This window comes from Psammomys obesus, unplaced genomic scaffold (assembly GCF_907164565.1).
Source record: "Psammomys obesus unplaced genomic scaffold, mPsaObe1.curated_primary_1811, whole genome shotgun sequence".
Taxonomy (NCBI): Eukaryota; Metazoa; Chordata; class Mammalia; order Rodentia; family Muridae; genus Psammomys; species Psammomys obesus.
Window position 1 is genome coordinate 7,046,146 of NW_026586550.1, and position 19,048 is coordinate 7,065,193.

Here is a 19,048-nt window from a genome sequence, read left to right on the forward strand (position 1 = left end):
AATCAGCTAGAAAAAAAAATCTGTGAGAATGACGTCCAATTTCCTTTAAAGGGGGTTGGATAAGCTTTTGGTTGTTTTCTGGGGCTATGAATGTTTATTGTCATTGGGAGATGGTTATCAATTGTTAATGATCTTATAAGGTTAGGATATTAGGTAATGCAAGTTGTTAATCAACTCATAGTTATGTCAGACACTAGTCTAATTTATCACAGGAGTACACATCCTAGGTTTATCAGATAAGATTCTATAGACAGGTCGATTACATAAAGACAGGTAAGTCTTCAAAAACTTCAAAAAGCTATAGAACATGGCATTTAAAAATGTCTTTATTATTTTAAAGACACTCTGACAATGAAACAAGTCATCTCCTGGCAGTACCCCACCTACCTCAAAGATGATGATGAGCATCAAAGAACCTCCATATGAAGATAGTTTCAAATATGGCTAACGAACCACCCAGGCAAAAAGAAAATGCCCTCATTTCTCAACAGACAAAATTCTGCCAAAAATGGGCAAGCTTAAATGCAGGACAAGTTGACTGCCAAACTGCCAAGACAAGGTAAGGAAGTCCTAAATAGTTCCTGCTTCACATAATATGTCTGTCAAATGTACTGAGCCAGAAGGCTGAGGATGATGCTCCAGTGTTATAAAGAATTTTGGATGATTGTTCAGGCTGCAAACTGTCAATTTTTTATTTTTGGAAACTGCTAACATGCACTTCCTGTTTACTCCAGTAACTAATTTTATTCCTTCTCAAATCTCTGATGGGGTTGAAGACCAAATAGTTATAGTTCCACAATTAAGCTTAAGTTGTTTAGAATTTAAGAAACTGTTTTCATATAGGTTAATACCAATAAGGATAAAAGTATATTTAGATATAGAACTCTAAACTTGTCAAGATAGGATAACCAAATACTTTCTCCTAAATTGACAAAATGCACATGAACTGGACATTGAACATGTAAATTGTACCTAAAAGTTTTCATAACTGCTTCATAATTATTATTGTATTGAAAGAAAAGGAGCCTTTAATTAGACTTACAGGGGGAAATGTTGGAATAATGTTCTTGTGGAATGTACACAATTTACCCGTCTTCATTCAAATGCTGATTTCTCTACCCCACTATCTGGTTTCAATCTGGACACTGCAATGTGATGTTTATTCTAAGCATCACCTGTCTCAAGTTTGTGTAAGCATGCCACCATCTGTTCTCAGTACTTTCAATAAAACAACCAGCCAATGCTGAGCAAAGGAGAGAATAGGATGGGACCATCCTGGTCCATAGGAGAGGAGAAGGAAGTGAGTTGGGGCGGGGCGGGGGGCGGAAGGAATGGGAGAAGAGAGATCTGCAGGAGAGGACTTGGAACCATGAGGACCAGATGAACCAGACCTATAAGACATGACTAAAAGTAAGTATAATATATAAAATCTGAATGGTAGAAAACTATCAGGCTTGGAGGTTTAGGATGGAGTAATCATTGTCCAGCATTGTGCTCTAGGTTAACTAAATACATTCTAGTCTCTGTGTTATGATTTGGGTATACACCTGGTTTAGGAATAACCACTGTTTAACGAAAGGACAAATTAGTAATAAGTACTGATAATCTACAACACTCCTGTTATTTCCTCCCCCTAACAAAAAACTTGAAGGGAGGTTTTCCAATTCTAGCACTGGGAATTCTCTGATAGGTAATGACTTATCATAAACACCCCCACACCCATACACACATACACACACACATACCACCAACACCACCACTGCTGAAGACAGCACACAATTTGAACACAGGAAGATTATGGTTTGAACAAACCTGGAAGCCTCCTCCCTAAGGACTACACAAGCTGCCAAGGGGAAAAAGCAACCAAGAGCTACCCAAATTTAAAGGCAATGAACCACAACTGAATCTGTCAAGATATCCCCAAAGGTGTAATCATGACATTTCTATCAGTTGTCTAACTGGACTTAAAGCCTGTTCAAAACAGGGAATTCACAGCTAGTGCTGTAAAGCTAGCCAACTACCTGTGAACTAAAATGCCTGCTGCTAGATAGCATCTTCTAGCAAATTCCAAAGATATGTTTACTTAAGTAAGCCTTGCACAATGACAGTAACAATTGCCATGCCAATGTGGATGGAGGAAATTTCACAAAGTCTCACCTCTAGACGATGACCTACAGGCACAATGGCTGCTGGGAAACAGAGTATCAGTTTTCATCTACGATGATTTCCTAGTAGATTATCCAATCCAAAGTGGTCAGCCCTCAAGGCTTCTTACATATGAGCAATACTAAATGGACTCAGAACAAGTGTTTTGTTTTCGTTTTCCTTTTTCTTTTGGTATGTGTATGTGTGTAAGAACAATAATAAAAGAAATAGCTGTAAGTCTGAGAGGGAGTGGAGGGAGTGGTAAGAGTTGGTGTAGTGGAAATAAACTAAATAAAGAACCCATGTAAAATTTTTTTTAAAAATCTTTTAAGAAGAGGAATAGAGATCCGCCTCCCCAGTGCTTGGATTAAAGGCCTGTGACACCACTGCTCAGCTACCCTTTCCTTCTTTTGTGTTGCAAATCAGGTGGGCCTTGGGAGTAGTTTGGGACCAAAGTTGGCTGACTAGTTCTCTGAAGACCCACTCACCAGGTGGAATACACAGCACAGTTAGTTTATTCTAGGCAATTTAGTTTAACACGTACCCAGGGTCAGGCTGATGCTGAGCACAGGTTTACAGCTGGTTCTTGGGGGCCCTTTGTGATGCCTACTTGTATAGGGCAGGGCAACTTAGCTACTCCATGCAGAGGCACAGAAGGTTCTATACAGTCCCCTGCCCATAATAACCACAGTTTTCCAAGGCCTAGCCCTATGCTCAGTTACACACTGGTCTCAGTCTCCAGAACTCTTCAGCTGGCTGAAAGTGAAAAGGGAGCTCCATCTATTCCCTGTCTCACCAGAATCTCACAAGCATCAGCGGGTTTTGAGGTGGGGAGTGCCTGACAGGGTAGCCTGACAATATTTGTAGCAAGATCCAGGAGAAAAGAAAAAATAAAGTAACTTGCTTTCCAAACAGTAAGCTTAGGCGTGGCCTTTTTAGTATGGCTCCCAATTATAGCAGCACAATTACACAGTGGGAAACACTACTTCTGCAGGACCATCCTGCTATGCAAACCCTTATACAAGCTAAATTTTAGGCTGTTTTTACCTTGTACATATATTTCTGTGCTAACTGTCAAAGTAAGCCTCTTTCTTCGTTCCCCAGTTTGTTCAACCTCTGCCCTTTCAACTCATCATCATGTCTGGCTCTAATCAGCTTTTTTCTACAAGATTCTAACGCACAGTCTCTGGCCTCGTCTGTTTCTGTGCAGCACTGAACTTCCTCCCAAGCATTCCATCCATCATCCAGGTGGCTGTGGCTTTTCTCTACTCCAGATTGTGAGTCATTTGTGCTCTTGTGACCACCATCACCAGTCCCCTAAGTTTTCCTATTTTGAGCCACTAAAATGGAGCTCCTTAAAGGCAAAATCTGGTTTTGGCTACTGTCCCTCACTATTCAGAATGCTGTCTGGCAGGTTGAAATATTAAATAAGTAGCTGTAGAATAAGTACATTTTCTTTACATGACTACAGTACCTCAAACAACTGGTAATAAAATTTGACTAAAATGTGTAAGCATACTTTGTAGACTGTGAACTATGTTGAGTTAATAGCATACAACACAATGGACCTTCCCTATGTTCTTCTCCCCTTTTAACATCTTACTCAATTCTGACCATAAATCATACTATGAAATGTTAACTCAACTTGTATGGACAAATGTCCTCACAATTTTTATCATTTTCTGAAATGCAATAAATTAAATTTTATTTTATTAACAAGAAAAATGGGGGCTAAAGACGCAGTTCTATTGGTAGAGGGCTTGCCTAATATACAGAGAGCCAGTACAATCCCCAGTACCATATAAAGTATGTATACACCTAAACCCTGCATCCTAGATGTGGAGGCAAAAAGATCAGAAGTTCAGACTACAAAGCATATTAAAGGCCAACCTAGGCCACAAACAACACAATACCCACTAAAAAAGCATCATGTGCTGAATTTTTCAACATGTATTTTTATGGAATAAACTGGGCTAACTATCATGAATTACCTTACATATCTTCTTAGGAAGACAGAATCTAATTTCAGCAGCTTTACTAGTACAGTTTTGTATTAAGTATCCTGTTTTGCCTCTAAATTTACTCCCTTTTGGAATACCCTTCCATTATAGGTGAGGTAGTGTATGAGGACTTGATGCTTCTCATATCACACAGAACACGTTCTCAAGGCTCATCCTTTATAAGGCTGACAGTTTGCTATGGCATAAATGAGAATTATCACCAAAACATGTTGAGATTTAACTCCTAGTTTGAGTCATTAGGTATTGGAGGTGGGGTTTAGTGGAACGTAAGAGTATGCCTGTGAAGAAACCCACTTTGCCGATCCATGTATGTGCTTGCTGTTAAGCGCTGCCTTTTCTGACACTGGAATGTTGCACTCTTTCCACCAACGTGAAGGCCTTTGCCATGTGCAAGCCCCTGAACTTTGTACACTATGCTCCAAGCTCTAGGACCATGAGCTGAATAAACTTTTGTTCTTTATAATGAATAGTACTGGTTGTAAACACTGGATAATAGGTAACTTAATATATATTAACTTCATCTTATACCTCACAGTCAGATTACTCCTATGTCATGATAGTTCTTTTTTTTTTTTATCTTTTTGGAGGAACATTTATACTGTTTTTAATTATGGCTATACTAATTTACAGTCAACAGTAGTATAAAAGAGTTCCCTTTTAAAGACATCTCCATTTTTTAAAACTGTAAAAGTCTGCTACATGAGCAAAAAGAATGCCTCCATTCCCTTCAAGAATCCTCAACTGTTAATAATTATTTGCTCCAGCATCCATCCAACCTCTCCCACAAAGATGCAAGATGCATACACAAACTCCTATACACATTCTAGTGTGACTGAAGTAAAACAAAGATCTAGTGTAATCAGCAAATTCTAAACCAACAAAGTATCTGATTTAGGCTACCGTCCAATCCACATACTTGGTCTGGTTCCTTTGACATGTTCCCTTCATTCTGAGTGTTGTCTAGTTTCTGGTGCAGCAGACACTGTACATTCTGGACTCTGTTATGAATAGCACCCAAACATATACAAATGCGTATCTGCAACTACACATATACAGCTGTCTGCCCACATACAGAAAATCTCAGTTTGTATTTAATGGTTCCCTCCTATACAATACAACTCGGGGCATGCCCTAGCTTTGTTTCTCTCTTTCAAATACATCCATGCAAGGCTGTAACACTACCACCTTCAATAAGCTTGTATCTAATTCATTTGACTACGTGACAAAGTCAACCCAAATGCAAGATGGTATCCTGACTTACAACATTTGTTATTCCATTAAGTTTAAACCTGAAATGTACCCATATGACCTAGCGTTTTTAACACTCAGATCTTAGCTGTGGTGCTATTTTGAAGGTTATGGATCCTAACTGGTAGAAAAGTCATACCAATTCCTAGTTCTGCTTCTGGGTTGCTGCCGCTATGGGCTGAAATCTTTCTGAAACTGTGAACCAAAATAAAACTGAAATGTCTAAACTTTTGGATATTTTGTTACAGCTCTGAATATTGACCCAAGTTTTTGGATGGCCCCCAGTCTGTGTTACACTATGTACTTATTTATTACAATAATACTTCCATGCCAGGAAAATGTAGATATTTTCATTAAAAATTTTTTTCCTCTTAAGAGACATTCTATATAAATCTAGTAGTTTCAATACTGAAATGTGGATACTTTAATACTTCTCATAAGAAAAACAAATAAGAATATGAGCATTAGAGTTGGAGAGATGGCTCAATGGAGTTAAGAAGATTGCTGCTCTTCCAGAGAACCTGGGTTCTCTTCCCAATACCCATGCTGGACCACTCACAGTCATCTGTAACTCTAGATAGAGGGGCTGGATGTGTTGGAGACAAGCCCTGAGAAACTTCTGACCTTTTCTCATTCCCCCCACCCTGCTGCACCTGGTTGACCAACATCCTGCTTGACAGTTGCAGAAATGTGCTAATTGTACCATGACTTCCCGAAATAACTGCAAAGTGTTCCAGGCCCCAGGCCAAGAAGATTTTGTAACTTCCACCCTGCCCCTCCCTGAATTGAGAGGCTTTACAATGTGCTTTTCCAACCTACTCCTCCCTGAATTGAGAGGCTCTACAATGTGCTTTTCCAACCTACCCCTCCCTGAGTAAAAAGGATTCTACACTGTGTTCCTCCCTCGCCCCGCCCCTATCTAAGGTTGGCCTTAAAAGCCTGCTTCGGTTCAATAAAATTTGACTCTTGACAAGTGCACATTTGCTTGAGTCTGTTCTTCTCTCTCGCCCGTTTTTCTTTCAGGCCTGGTCCTCTTCAAAGACCCCACGAATTACTAGTCCCGCAAGCGGGTACAAGTGGCGCCCAACGTGGGGCCGAAGCACAGACCACTGCCAGATGGAGGTTTGCATGGATGGATCCGGATCGCTCAGAAAACGCCTCGACGAACCGAAAGTAAGATTGGCCGCTCTCGACTCATAAAGACGTACATTCTTGCTACTTACAGGAAAAAGATACATCGGGTAAGTCTTTCTCCATCCCATAAAAATGGGCCAACAGTTGCGCTCAGGGAGAGAGGAATTAGAGTTAAGAAAAAGAACTTAATTAAGTTCTTTGTTTTTGTGTTGGACATTTGTCCATGGTTTGTTTTTGATGGGCCAGAGATATGCCAAAAAGTGGGATCAGGTTGGAGCCTGCCCTCTCGAGGACCTTAGAGAAAGAGGTCGAGATAAAGATAATAATTGTCCCCCCGTTATTACTGTTAATTCCCTAGCTTTCCCTGTTTTTCCCAAAGAAGGCCCTGACCAATTAGACCCCTCAGAGGAGAGTGATTTGAAAGAAGAGGCTTCCAGGTACCATAACCCTGATTGGCCGCCTACACTTGGCAGTGCAAGCAAATGTTAAGAGATAGTACAGGAAAAAGAGTGGGTACCAGAAAGTCTCCTAAAGAAGAGATAGACCTCATCTCATTACAAAGTGAGGATAAAAGAGTCAGGGGAAGAAACTGCTAAGTCTCATAGCCTATTTCCTTTGCGCCGCCGCTTCTCTTCCGCCCAAAACAAAAAAGGCCCCTAGGTGGGCTGGGGCAAAGGGCATGGATCGGAGCCGGAGCCGTAGCACGGTGAGCAGGAGGAACGGAGACTCTACTTGTCTCCTTCCCACTCCCCTACCGAGGGCCAGGCTTTCGGAGAACTGGGTGGATGAGAACGCCCAAACCCTCAGAGGCCTAAGACCTGCCTCTGCCAGCTGCAGAGCTTAGCAGGACTGCAATTTACTCTTCCCCCTCCCACCGGCTTCAACCAGTGTCAGCTTCAGCCAGCTCTCGAACAGAAACCAGAAAGATGGAGTCACTTCTAGTTTTAAAGATTAAATTGTGTTCACTGATAAATTCTGAATTTTTCTAGTTCTGACTTAAAATCATGGTTATGCTCTGTATATATATTTAAATGTTTAAAAAGCTGGTACCGTGGTTGTTTTTTGTCTTTGTCTCTGTGTTTTGTTTTTGTGTGCGGCTGTAAGTGTCTAAATGTTTCTGTGCAATGTTTGTGTAGTACTTTCTGTTCTCTGTTCTAAAAATTCCTCAGAGCTCGAGGTGCCTGTATCTGGGTAGCAAGACGTGATCAAGGTGGTCACAGCTGCCGAAGTTCAGGGGGATGCCCCTAACTTCATCAGTATTTTCAATAAATTTGGCCAGCTGGTTAATGGTTTTTTTGTCTCAATGTCTCTGTTCAGTATTTGCTTATGTCTACCTTCTGTTTTATGTTCTACTTTATCATGTGGGTTATAATTTAACTGCCATCTTGGTATGGGTTAAAAATAATTCTCATTTCCTTCTAGGTTAAAAGAATGAGTTATTTTAAATTGGCATTGGTTTTGAAAATTAAGTTGTTTACATTGGTAAATTCTGGTTTTAAAATCTGGTTTTGTTAGATTTATGGTTATGCCTTGTGACTTCTCTCCTACAAAAGAGAAGTACCTACAAAAGGGGTACTTTGTTTTGATATTGCAAAAACGGGTTTTAAAAAATGTTTAAATGTTTAAGGCTATAAAATGTTTAAAGTTTATCAGGCATTTGGGTATGACAATGATTTTGGGTATTTATTTTATCGATTTTACTAAATGAAACCCTGCCGTATTATTTGTGCTAATTGAGAAAATCGCAGTTTTTAAAATGTATCTTGTGGAGAGCTGTTTGTTTGTTAAGCTGCTTTGTTTATAGAAAAAATTGGCAGTTTCAGAACTTTTTGTAATAATGTAACTTGTTTTTGCTTTGCCTTTAAAAAGCAAATTGTAGACGCTGGGCTCCAGCAGGATCATGTTAGGATGGAAAGGACTTTGATGAGAGTTTTTGTGTTGTCTGAAAAGCAAGAGAGAGAGAGCAAGAAAGTAAGAATGTCTAGTTAAGCCAGAAAAAGGAAGCTAGGAACCTGAAGGTATATAGGATGTTGCAGAAGGTTAGTGGATGTATTATTAAAAAGCCAGAGAGTTAATATGATTTGAGAAAGAACTGTAAAATATGTTGTTCTTCACTTAAAAAGGTTGGAGATTCTTCAATGAAAAATGTTTGCTTGTAGTTTTTTAAAGGGAAAAAGGAACTGCAGTTTCATGTTAGTCCAGGGTTATGCAGGGTTATTTTCAAATCATTGTTAACCATTATATAAAATATATGCCTGGCTGCCAGCGCCTAAATAAATAAATTAATGCAGTTTCTTTCTGGCCTATAGATTTGATATGGCCAAAATATTCTATTTTTGCTGAGGGCTACAAGCTGAGTTTAGTTCTCTGTTTAATGCTAAATGAGACTTCTGTCCTTTAATTTTTTTGCTATTGTCTTAATGCAAAATAGTAGAATTAATAAGATTTGCTAGCCCCTTTATAAACTATGTCTGATTAAAAATTTTGCTTTGATTTTAGTTTAAAAAGAGCATATTTAAAGTTAAGCTAAAGATTATAGTTAAATATAAGATTGAACTTTACCTAGTCTCTTTGTTTAAGTTGTTGTTCTGTTTTTTTTTTTAAAGGTTAAATCTAAAATAGGTAACCATAAAATCTGACTATTTTGATTTACTTAAAATTTGCTTATAAAACATGCATCAAAAAATATACCGAAATTAAAAATTATGGCATCCTGTTTTATAGGATACAGTTTAGAGCAGATGGTAAATATAAACAAAGAGTAACTCAAATATGCTGGCCTTCAGGCTTGTCAGAAATCTAATAAATATGGTATTTTAACATATGTAAGCTTATTATGACAAAGTCCAACCTGTTGATGCATCTTTTCAAGTGTCTAGCACATCTGTGCAAATAACAGAGTTACCTGCAGTATTGGCTGTGTTTTAAAGTTTTAATAAACAGTCTTTAAACATTTTTACAGATAGTGCCTATGTAGCTTAGTCTTTACCTAGGTTAGGGATTGCAAATTAAATTTAGACATCTTCTCCTGCTAAAATTTTATTCTTTACAAATTCAAAATTTGATACAAAAAAAAAAAAAACTTTTCCTTTTACAATGGACATTTACAAGCTCATTCTAACCTTCCAGGACCTTTAACTAAGGTAATTATAAAGCTGACTTGTTTAAACAATGTCCTTCTTGTGTTGTCCTTTTGCCTACTTCCCATCTTGGGGTCAATCCCTGTGGCCTTGTACCTAATGTTATTTGGCAAGTGGATGTTACACATATTCCTAAATTTGGTAATTTAAAATATGTTCATGTTTTTGTTGACACTTATAGTGGGTTTATATTTTCCACACTCCAAACTGTTAAAGCTGGAAAAAATGTTATTACTCATACGCTGTCAGCAATTGCTATATTAAAACTTCCAACACAACTTAAAACAGATAATGGTCCTGGCTATGTTGGAAATATGTTTTCAAAATTTTAAGAGTGGGTCCCCAGAGACATAAGCCTCAGGTTGTTAGGAGATGAGGCACAGGGAAGTTCAGGGGTTGCCGTCCTGGCTACTCATAATTGGATGAGGGATTAGGTAGCTGACTTTCAGGTCTGGTCAGTCCTGGCCAGACACCTGAGGAATATCTGATCTTTAATTCACGTTCAGAATCTCCTGCTAGTGGGGATGTGGCTACAGCCAAAGATGGAAGAACAATTAGCTTCAACCTGTGTCTTCTCTGAGGAGCAATCCTGAGAGAAGGTCGGAGGCTAAATCCTCCTCTCCCTCAGGGCTTCCTAAGTAACTCTTCTGAGGAACTTTCCAAATTACCATTATTAACACATCTTGGTGGGCTATCCTGTGAATTCGAGTCACATAGTAACCCTGCCAAAGGCAATTACATTCCTTCTGCTTCTGCCCTTCAACGAAGAGGCCATACATCAAATTAACGTCACTGATTTTCAGGAATGCTGGGTGTGTTACTCACCACGACCACCCTTCTACGAGGGCATAGCCTTACCCTTAGAAGTAATTACAACTAATAATTCTAATGCCTTACAGTGGCAGCACCCAGAGGGAGTCAGCCTTACAGTCACACAGGTGTCCGGAATTGGAACGTGCCTATTGGGACCTTCTATGCTTCCCCCGGTGGCTTTACAAGAAATTTGCAATATTACTCTTTAAATTCAAGCTTTACATATATTGCTGCACCTAATGGCACTTATTTTGCCTGCTCCACTGGTCCTACTCCTAATCTTGTAAGCTCCACCTTTTTAGTCCATAGAGATTACTGCGTCCTTGTACGGCTTTTCCCAAGGCTGACTATACATTCTAAGGATGTGTTCCTTTGGTTTTGGGAAAAAGGGGAATGTCCATCTTGAGTTAAACCTGAGTCCTTAACTGCCATTACTCTAACTGTAATTCTAGGGCTTGGAGCCGCTGGAGCTGGTACAGGCATAGCCTCCCTAATTACCTCCCAGCAACAATTTAATCAACTCTCCCTGGCAGTGGACAAAGACCTACAAGATTTGCAAAAAGGCTTACAGGACCTAAAAGATTCTATGGTGTCCTCATCTGAGGTAGTTTTACAAAACAGGCGCGGTCTAGATTTGGTTTTTCTCCAGGAAGGCGGACTCTGTGTTGCGCTCAAGGAAGAATGCTGCTTTTACACTGACAAAACAGGTTTAGTGCAAAGCAGTATCGATAAGGTTCGCTCCAGTTTGGAGGAACGAAAATGGAACAGAGAGAAACAAGAGTCCTGATATCAAAATTGGTTTCCCACATCCCCATGGCTAACCACTCTGCTTCCCAGTCTGCTAGGACCTTTTGTAGGTATCCTTTTGCTTCTCTTTTGGCCCCTGGGCCTTTAATCGATTGAAAGCTTTGTTAAGAATCAGGTGGATTCTGCAATCAAGCCGGTGGGAACCCATTACCATCGCCTCGCCACAGAAGAGTCTACGTTGACCTGCCAAAGGACCAAAACAACATCACATCTCGACCCTTAGACTTCACCTCCCTACAAAAATCAACCTGGGGGTGGAAATTCTGGTCCGACTCCTCCAAATAATAACTCAGGTTTCCGTGACCCCTCATATACTATTTGGCTACTAAACATATTCCTTCCAGGATCCTTACGGAGCTTTGATGGTCTTATTGAGAGCAAGATGCGTTACATTTCCACAAAGTAAGTGGTCTGGTAAGTCAGAGACGGAACGGGTGGAAAGTCTCAGCCCGCCTAAGACAGGACGACCTCGCCGGGAGGAGGCTGATCCAATGATGGGTAAGGGTCCAGCACTGCCCTTCTAACAGGCTCAGACCCCGTTTGTGCCCCTTGTACTATGGTCAATCTAAATAGCCTTGTCAAAACCAATGGCCTATGAATGACAACGCTTGACCTACTCTGGAAAACGCTCGCCTCCCTGGTGACGGTTTGCTCCTTTGGATCCAAAATTTTACTCTTAAACAAAAATAATTGGCTGCCAAAATGAGCCCTTCTTTGGGACACCATTAGCGGGTCATGGTAACCTCCCTATCCCTGTTCTTGTATACAGAGAAGGAGGAGATGTTGGAGACAAGCCCTGAGAAACTTCTGACCTTTTCTCATTCCCCCCACCCTGCTGCACCTGGTTGACCAACATCCTGCTTGACAGTTGCAGAAATGTGCTAACTGTACCATGACTTCCCGAAATAACTGAAAAGTGTTCCAGGCCCCAGGCCAAGATTTTGTAACTTCCACCCTGCCCCTCCTTGAATTGAGAGGCTCTACAATGTGCTTTTCCAACCTACTCCTCCCTGAATTGAGAGACTCTATAATGTGCTTTTCCAACCTACCCCTCCCTGAGTAAAAAGGATTCTACACTGTGTTCCTCCCTTGCCCCGCCCCTATCTAAGGTTGGCCTTAAAAGCCTGCTTCAGTTCAATAAAATTTGACTCTTGACAAGTGCACATTTGCTTGAGTCTGTTCTTCTCTCTCGCCCGTTTTTCTTTCAGGCCTGGTCCTCTTCAAAGACCCCACGAATTACTAGTCCCACAGGCAGGTACATGGATGCTCTCTTTTAACCTCTGTGAACACCCAAAAACATACACATAAATAAAACAATTAAGGGTAAACAATTGTAATTAAAAGGAACTATAAAGCACATTCCTCAACTGTAACTACTTCCAAACTAAGTTGTAAATCCCTTCCATTTAATATTGGCATTTTATTTATTAAACTTCAGAAACCAAGTACTGAACAGGTAACAGAAAGGTCTAAAAGTAGTACCAGATAAGGGCAAGCTTGGCTCCTTGTCCTGGTTAAATGCTTAGGCTCTTACTTGGTTTATTATCTCTCTAAACTGTGAGTTGTTAGACTTGACAAAACTCCTGATGTGCTTTAGATAATCCTAAGAGATATAAGGCCTAGCTAGCACACAAGGTAAATGATAGTCATTAAGTTTACCTGCTCCTCTCTTCAGATCTACAAAAACTTAAAATGTACTCAAGTTGTATTTACAATGAAAAACTAGCTACTATTCAACATAACAAAAAAAAAAAAGATTTTTGATAGAAAATGTAGCAAAAGTTTGGCTTTTCTTTTGGATGGGGGTGGGTAAGGAGAGGTGCTGGGGAGTGAATTCAAAGCCATAAACATTATAGGAAAATACCTGGTAATTGAACTAGCCCTGGCTCTGAAAATAGCTCCTTTTAAAAATTATTATATTTGTATATTTAGTGCACACACACACACACACACACACACACACACACACACACACACACGTACATATACATGAGCACCATAACAGAAAGTCAGAGGACAACTTTCATTCTGTTGGTTGTTTCCTTCTACTATGTGGACCCTAGGGACTGAATTCAACACATCGGTCTTAGCAGCCAGCATCTTTACCTGATGAACCACATCTTCATCCAAAACTGCTTTTGACACAGCAATTCAATATGTTATTACCTTCTTATTGAGCTTTAAGTAGATTTTAAAATTAATATTTCCAAGCTTCTGAGTTTTCATTCCTACAAAAAGCATGATGTTTTCTCTGCAAGTCATCTACAGCTTCTGACAGACTGTTCACCCATTCATGTTTCATTGAGCAACTATGCTATCAAGCACTAAGCAATATCAAGTTCTGCCCCTAAAGTCTTAGTCTTTGAGTGCTTTTTGAAAAAAAAAAAAAAAAAAAAAAAAGTAGAACTAGTGGCTTTCCCTTTTTCATTATATTGATTCATTAAAAACTTAGGAATAAGTTTTTTTTAAAAAGGTCTAAGATAGAAGTAGTGATATGTTCTTATGGTCTCAGCAGCTCTGAATGAAGCCTAAGGCAGGACACCCAACCATGGTGGCAGGAGGAGGTGGTGGTGGTGGATAGAAAGATGAACAAATGTGCTTTAGGGTAGAGAAAGGCTTTCTCTGATAAAGCATCAAAAGAGCACCATATTCTGAGTATTGAGGATAAGGAGTCAGGGAGCTGGTAGTCGGGCCAGAAATAGACATTCAAGGGGAAAAAAAAAGTGCTTCATTGTCAAAATGGTAAGAGGGGCTGGGTAGGAGACTCAATTACCTCTTTTATACTTGCTCCTTCGTACTTTCCTAACCATTACCAGTAAAAAAAAAAAACAAAACAAAAAACCCCAAAAATCCGCTGTTTTATTTTCTTAGTCTCTAACAACATAATTTTCCTGCCTTTTTTCTAAGTAACACACAGATTTAAGGTCTAACAGATGACAAGAGAAACTCTAAGTAACTAATGTGAAGTTTAAATATTTCAAAATATAATATTTTATAAGATTGGACTTCTGAATGGAGTTTCTCACTTTATAGGGCTCAGCCAGTTTCTGTCTCTTTCTCCAATTATGAAAAGATGAACTAATTAAATCAGAAGACATAAAATAAACAAGTAAGGCTAAATCACACTAAAATGCTTCTGCAGGCTAGAGAGATGGCTCAGGTTAGGAGCACTGTCTTCTCTTCCAGAGGTTCTGAGTTCAATTCCCAGCAACCACATGGTGGCTCACAACCATGATATAATATGAATTCTGGTGCCCTCTTCTGTCATGCAGGTGTACATTCAGGCAGGACACTGTATACATAATAAATAAAAATCTAAAAAACAAAACAAAACAAAACAAAACAAAACCAAAACAAGCCTAGGAGAGAATGCACAAGGCCCGACCTCACTGGGTCTTTCCCCAATTCGGAAAAAAATAGCTGTAGGTTTTTTGTTTTTTGTTTTTTTTTTTTTTTTTTTTTTTTTTTTTTTTTTTTTTTTTAAAAAAAAAAGCTTCTGCACAGTAGAGAAGATTAAGCAAAAAGTTTCTCTTGACTGGGAGAAAACGTTTGCCCCCCACCACACAAATGACAGAATAGACATTTTTACAAAGATAAAATAAAAATATCCAACAAGAGACTGAAGAGATGGCTCAGCAGTTAAGAATACTTGCTGCTCCTTCCGAAGACCATTTAGCATCCATGTTGGGTGGCTCACATTGCCTAGAACTCCAGCTCCAGAAGCTCTGATGCCTCTTGCTTCCATGGCACCTCACACATGTATATCATTACACAAAGACACAACTTAAAAAAAATATTTAAAAAACTGTCTAATATGTCTATGTGAACAGGTGCTCAAAGCACAAACCAACAAGTTAAATGTAAATCAAAACCACAAGGAGTCACTACACGCTTGCAACCACAGCTGTTAGCTAAACAGTGATCACAGTAAGGGCTGGTGAGGGTTGGAGATTGGTGGGCATGTACACTGGTATAGCCATTAGGGAAAACAGTATGGAGGTCTTCAAACAATTAAAACAAGCCCTACAAGCCCTTTAACTGGATATATTTCCAAAGAACTGAAATACATAGCAAAAATTTCTGGCCTTCCATGTATACTGTGCTTTTTCATGATGGTAAACAGGAAATAACTTATATGCCCACTGATAGATGCATATAAACACCTATATATACATATAAATGTCTATAGATACTGATGGATAGTGATAGGCATATAGGCAGACCTACATACCGTAATATATCATCCATCTCATATACAATAATGTTATTATATTGTTATATGTTATTATAATGTTATATAATGTTATTTAGCTAAAAACCCTGCCATTTGTAACAAGAACAAAATTGTAGGCTCTGCTTAGTGATATCATTATAAATGAAAATGGCATAAGATACAATTCCTTTATTATCTCATGTTAAATCTCAAAAAACCCAAACGTCAAATATGTAGAAACAGAGTACCCACAGTAGAAAAAGGCAGATAATGTTGAACTAGGTCAAAGACCAATTTTCAGAAAAATTAATTACAAATGGGTCTATACTATATAGATTATTTTTGCTTAAAGAAATAATAAAAACTAAATCACTGTTATGAAAGATACATAAAAATTTCATAATCAGAAGTAATTTTAGAAATGCTTATAAGTTAGCATACAGCTATACTTCGTAACCTGCCTTAAAATTATTTGTTTATAAAGTATTTAATTATTAATTTAAGTAAGATAATGTACATAACACATATGTACTATTTCTTTCACTTGATTCCACAGAGTAAATGACAAAAGATGTAGAATATTAACTGTCTGTTGATTTTCTAAGCCCAGTCTTGGTATTAAACCACAGTTGAGACCAGCAACATGAGAAGCCCTGGAACCTCCATGGAAAAGGAGTTTGGCCCCTGCCAAACTCACCAGATGCAGATTCTAAGTGTTCCCGGTGCATGACAATCCTCTCAGTAAGTTCAGCAAATCCTAAACTAGCCTTACGAGGTGCTGCTCAATATCCAGCAGCATACGATGCAGCATGAAGCTGAAGGAAAATCACAGACGCAAAGGTAAGGCTTGGTTATCGATCTCTATAGAACACTGTTAGGCATGCTATTCATCCCTGTGCCTGTTTCAACATTTGTCCAATGAAATGGCTAGCTACATACATCTAAGAATGATGTAAATATTCAACATGAAAAATGCTCAGAATCAGATTATGGCATGTTATAGGTGATAGTGTAGGTGTTTATTATACTGGACTTATTTGCCACAAAGAGAGAAAAAAATACAAAAATACAAATAGGAGTGATAAAACAGATTAAAACTGAAGTTACATCAAAATCATTTCAGGCAAAAATATTTTATAAAATCAAATATTTGGTCAATTGATTTAAAAATATTAAGAATGAATCGATAGTCCATCTCTGTGTTTTGTTTTGCTGCTTTTTCAGGGGGAGGGAGGTGAGGGTGTCGGCCTGTTGGGAGAGAAGTTTCACTCTGCAGCCCTGGTAAGTTTGGACTGCACTATGTAGATCAAGGTGGCATAATGCAAGTTTTGGTGTCTTTGTATGTTATGAAAATATGCTTTTGTTTTAATCCCAAGTGTGGGACTTTAGTTGGGCTATCGTTTCTCCACACCTGTTAATTGTCACATGAGGGGCTTTTGTCAGCTGGTAAATTCCACTGGGTGGCACAGAGAAGGGTGTGGTCTAGGACTCTGAGAGTATAAATATGAGGCTGAGAAAGAGACCACGTGGTGTTCTGTGTTGGCATGTCGCAGTTTTGAGAGAACAGAGACCAAAGACAGTGTGGCAGTTTGGAGTAGACAGAAAGAAACGCTTCGGGGTGCAGTGGTGTGGAGGAGACTGCTAGCTGTGACTGCAGCTGACAGAAATTGGTATAGAGTCCTTTGACTGTAGCTAGCCAGATGATGTGAGGGGTCTGAGCCCTTCTCCCCACTAACCTCTTCTTTCTCCTACTTTATAGGGAGGTTAATGGAAGGGAGACAGAGGTCTAAACACTCTAAATAAAGTTGTTTTAAAATAGACCGCTACAGGTGGCTTCCTGCTCAGGGGGCCTGCCTAACCTCCCTAGTACTGTGGTTAAGGCAGGCACCACCACATCCAGGCCTTTTCTTTTTCTGACAGTCTCTTGCTCTACTACCCAGGCTGACCATGAACAAGGGAAGGGCAGGTATAGTTTTGAATGTGAAGCACTCGACTCTTGCCTCACTCTACACACTGCTGACTTAAACCCGGTATTCCATCTTACCAGTCGCTTGCTGTAAAGCAATGCTGTGCTGCTGCCACTAGAAACAGCCCATTTAGAAAAATGCATGACGTGCTCTAACTGCTTAGAAAGTCCAGCCACTTCCTGCTGCTGTTGCATAAGTTTCATTCGATGGTCCTTTGCAAGACTCTGCAAAGAAAATAACTTCAGAATTAGTCTCTATACTTCACATTCATTTCACCGTTATTTTCAGATAAACAACTTAGAATAAAGAACCACCCTGTATTCAACTGACAGTAAACAAAGATGATCATAAGCATTTTCCTTCATAATACAAAGGATCACTCTGAATATAATAAAAATACAGCCTTAGTGCTGTCTCCACCCTTTGCCTATAATCCAATTTTATATTGGTCTCTATGTATGAATCTTGCCAAATTAAACAAAAACAAAGATATAGATTAACTATAATATTGTAAATGTTATATTCAAAACACACAAGTCAATTACCAGTTCATCAGATGATTTAACCAACACACAGTTTCACTTTTTAGAAATTCTAGTTCCAGTTGCAACTAGTCTGTACTCAGAATCATGTCAGGCAGTAACTAAAAATCAAGTAACTTATGTTGACAGTTACCAGAGGAGCCAGTAGATGAGTAGACACTACTGTTAAGACATTCTCTGAGATCTACATAAAAACAGAACATGGTTTTGATGCCAACATGATACCCTGGACCCCCACAAAAAAAATTCTCCATGGAAAAATAACTTAGGAAACAGCAATCAAAAATGGAAGGCACTTTACTTGGGTTATTTAAAGGTCTTTATTTTTAAAAAAGCAAACTTAGAGCATTTTGAAAACTTGAACTGTACTCTGTCTGCCCTGGTCGGTTCTGTTTGGAAAATGCACACAGCTTCACTATTGAGCAACTGGAGGTACTGCTAACAACCAATGGCCTTGCAGCATCTACCTTAATTTACCTAATGGCTGCACTGACTTCTGCAAAATTGCAGTGTGTCTTTGGAGTAGAACAGAACTTTTTGAAGACTTTTGAGAAGATTGGAAATTGAGAATGAGAAGCTCTGGTGTCTTGGTTTTCCAAAATAGCAAATAAAATTGGCTCCATTTATCTGCCTCAAAGGTGAATTGTGAACCAGAAGGATAGGCAAGAGGATTTGAGGCATATTCAACAGGTATTATGAAATTTCAAGTCGAAGTTCATCAAAACTAACACTGACAGCCAAGTACATTTTTATAGATTCTAAGATCTCATCCTCTTTTTTTTTTTTTTTTTTTTTTTAAAACACTCTTCATGTGAATAAAGCCAAGGCAGCACTCTAGAAGAGTATGTTATATACTGAAAACAACAAATTCTGGTTAAAAGGGATCATTTTTTTGTTTGTTTGTTTTCTGCTTGCTTTTGGGAAAACTTTATTAACTAATCAATATTTTTACTTTTAAGACTCCCCCCTACACACACACACACACACACACACACACACACACACACACACACACACA

General features: G+C 39.0%; 1 protein-coding gene across 1 annotated transcript in view; it reads right to left on the reverse strand.

Annotated features, from left to right (window-relative positions):
- Trim24 (tripartite motif containing 24) overlaps nucleotides 1-19,048 on the reverse strand; it is a 113,804-nt gene that overhangs the window by 38,164 nt on the left and 56,592 nt on the right. The window contains exon 7 of the mRNA XM_055602037.1: nucleotides 17,566-17,712. Within this exon, the coding sequence (XP_055458012.1) occupies nucleotides 17,566-17,712 (147 nt within the window). The remainder of the gene's footprint in view (nucleotides 1-17,565; nucleotides 17,713-19,048) is intronic.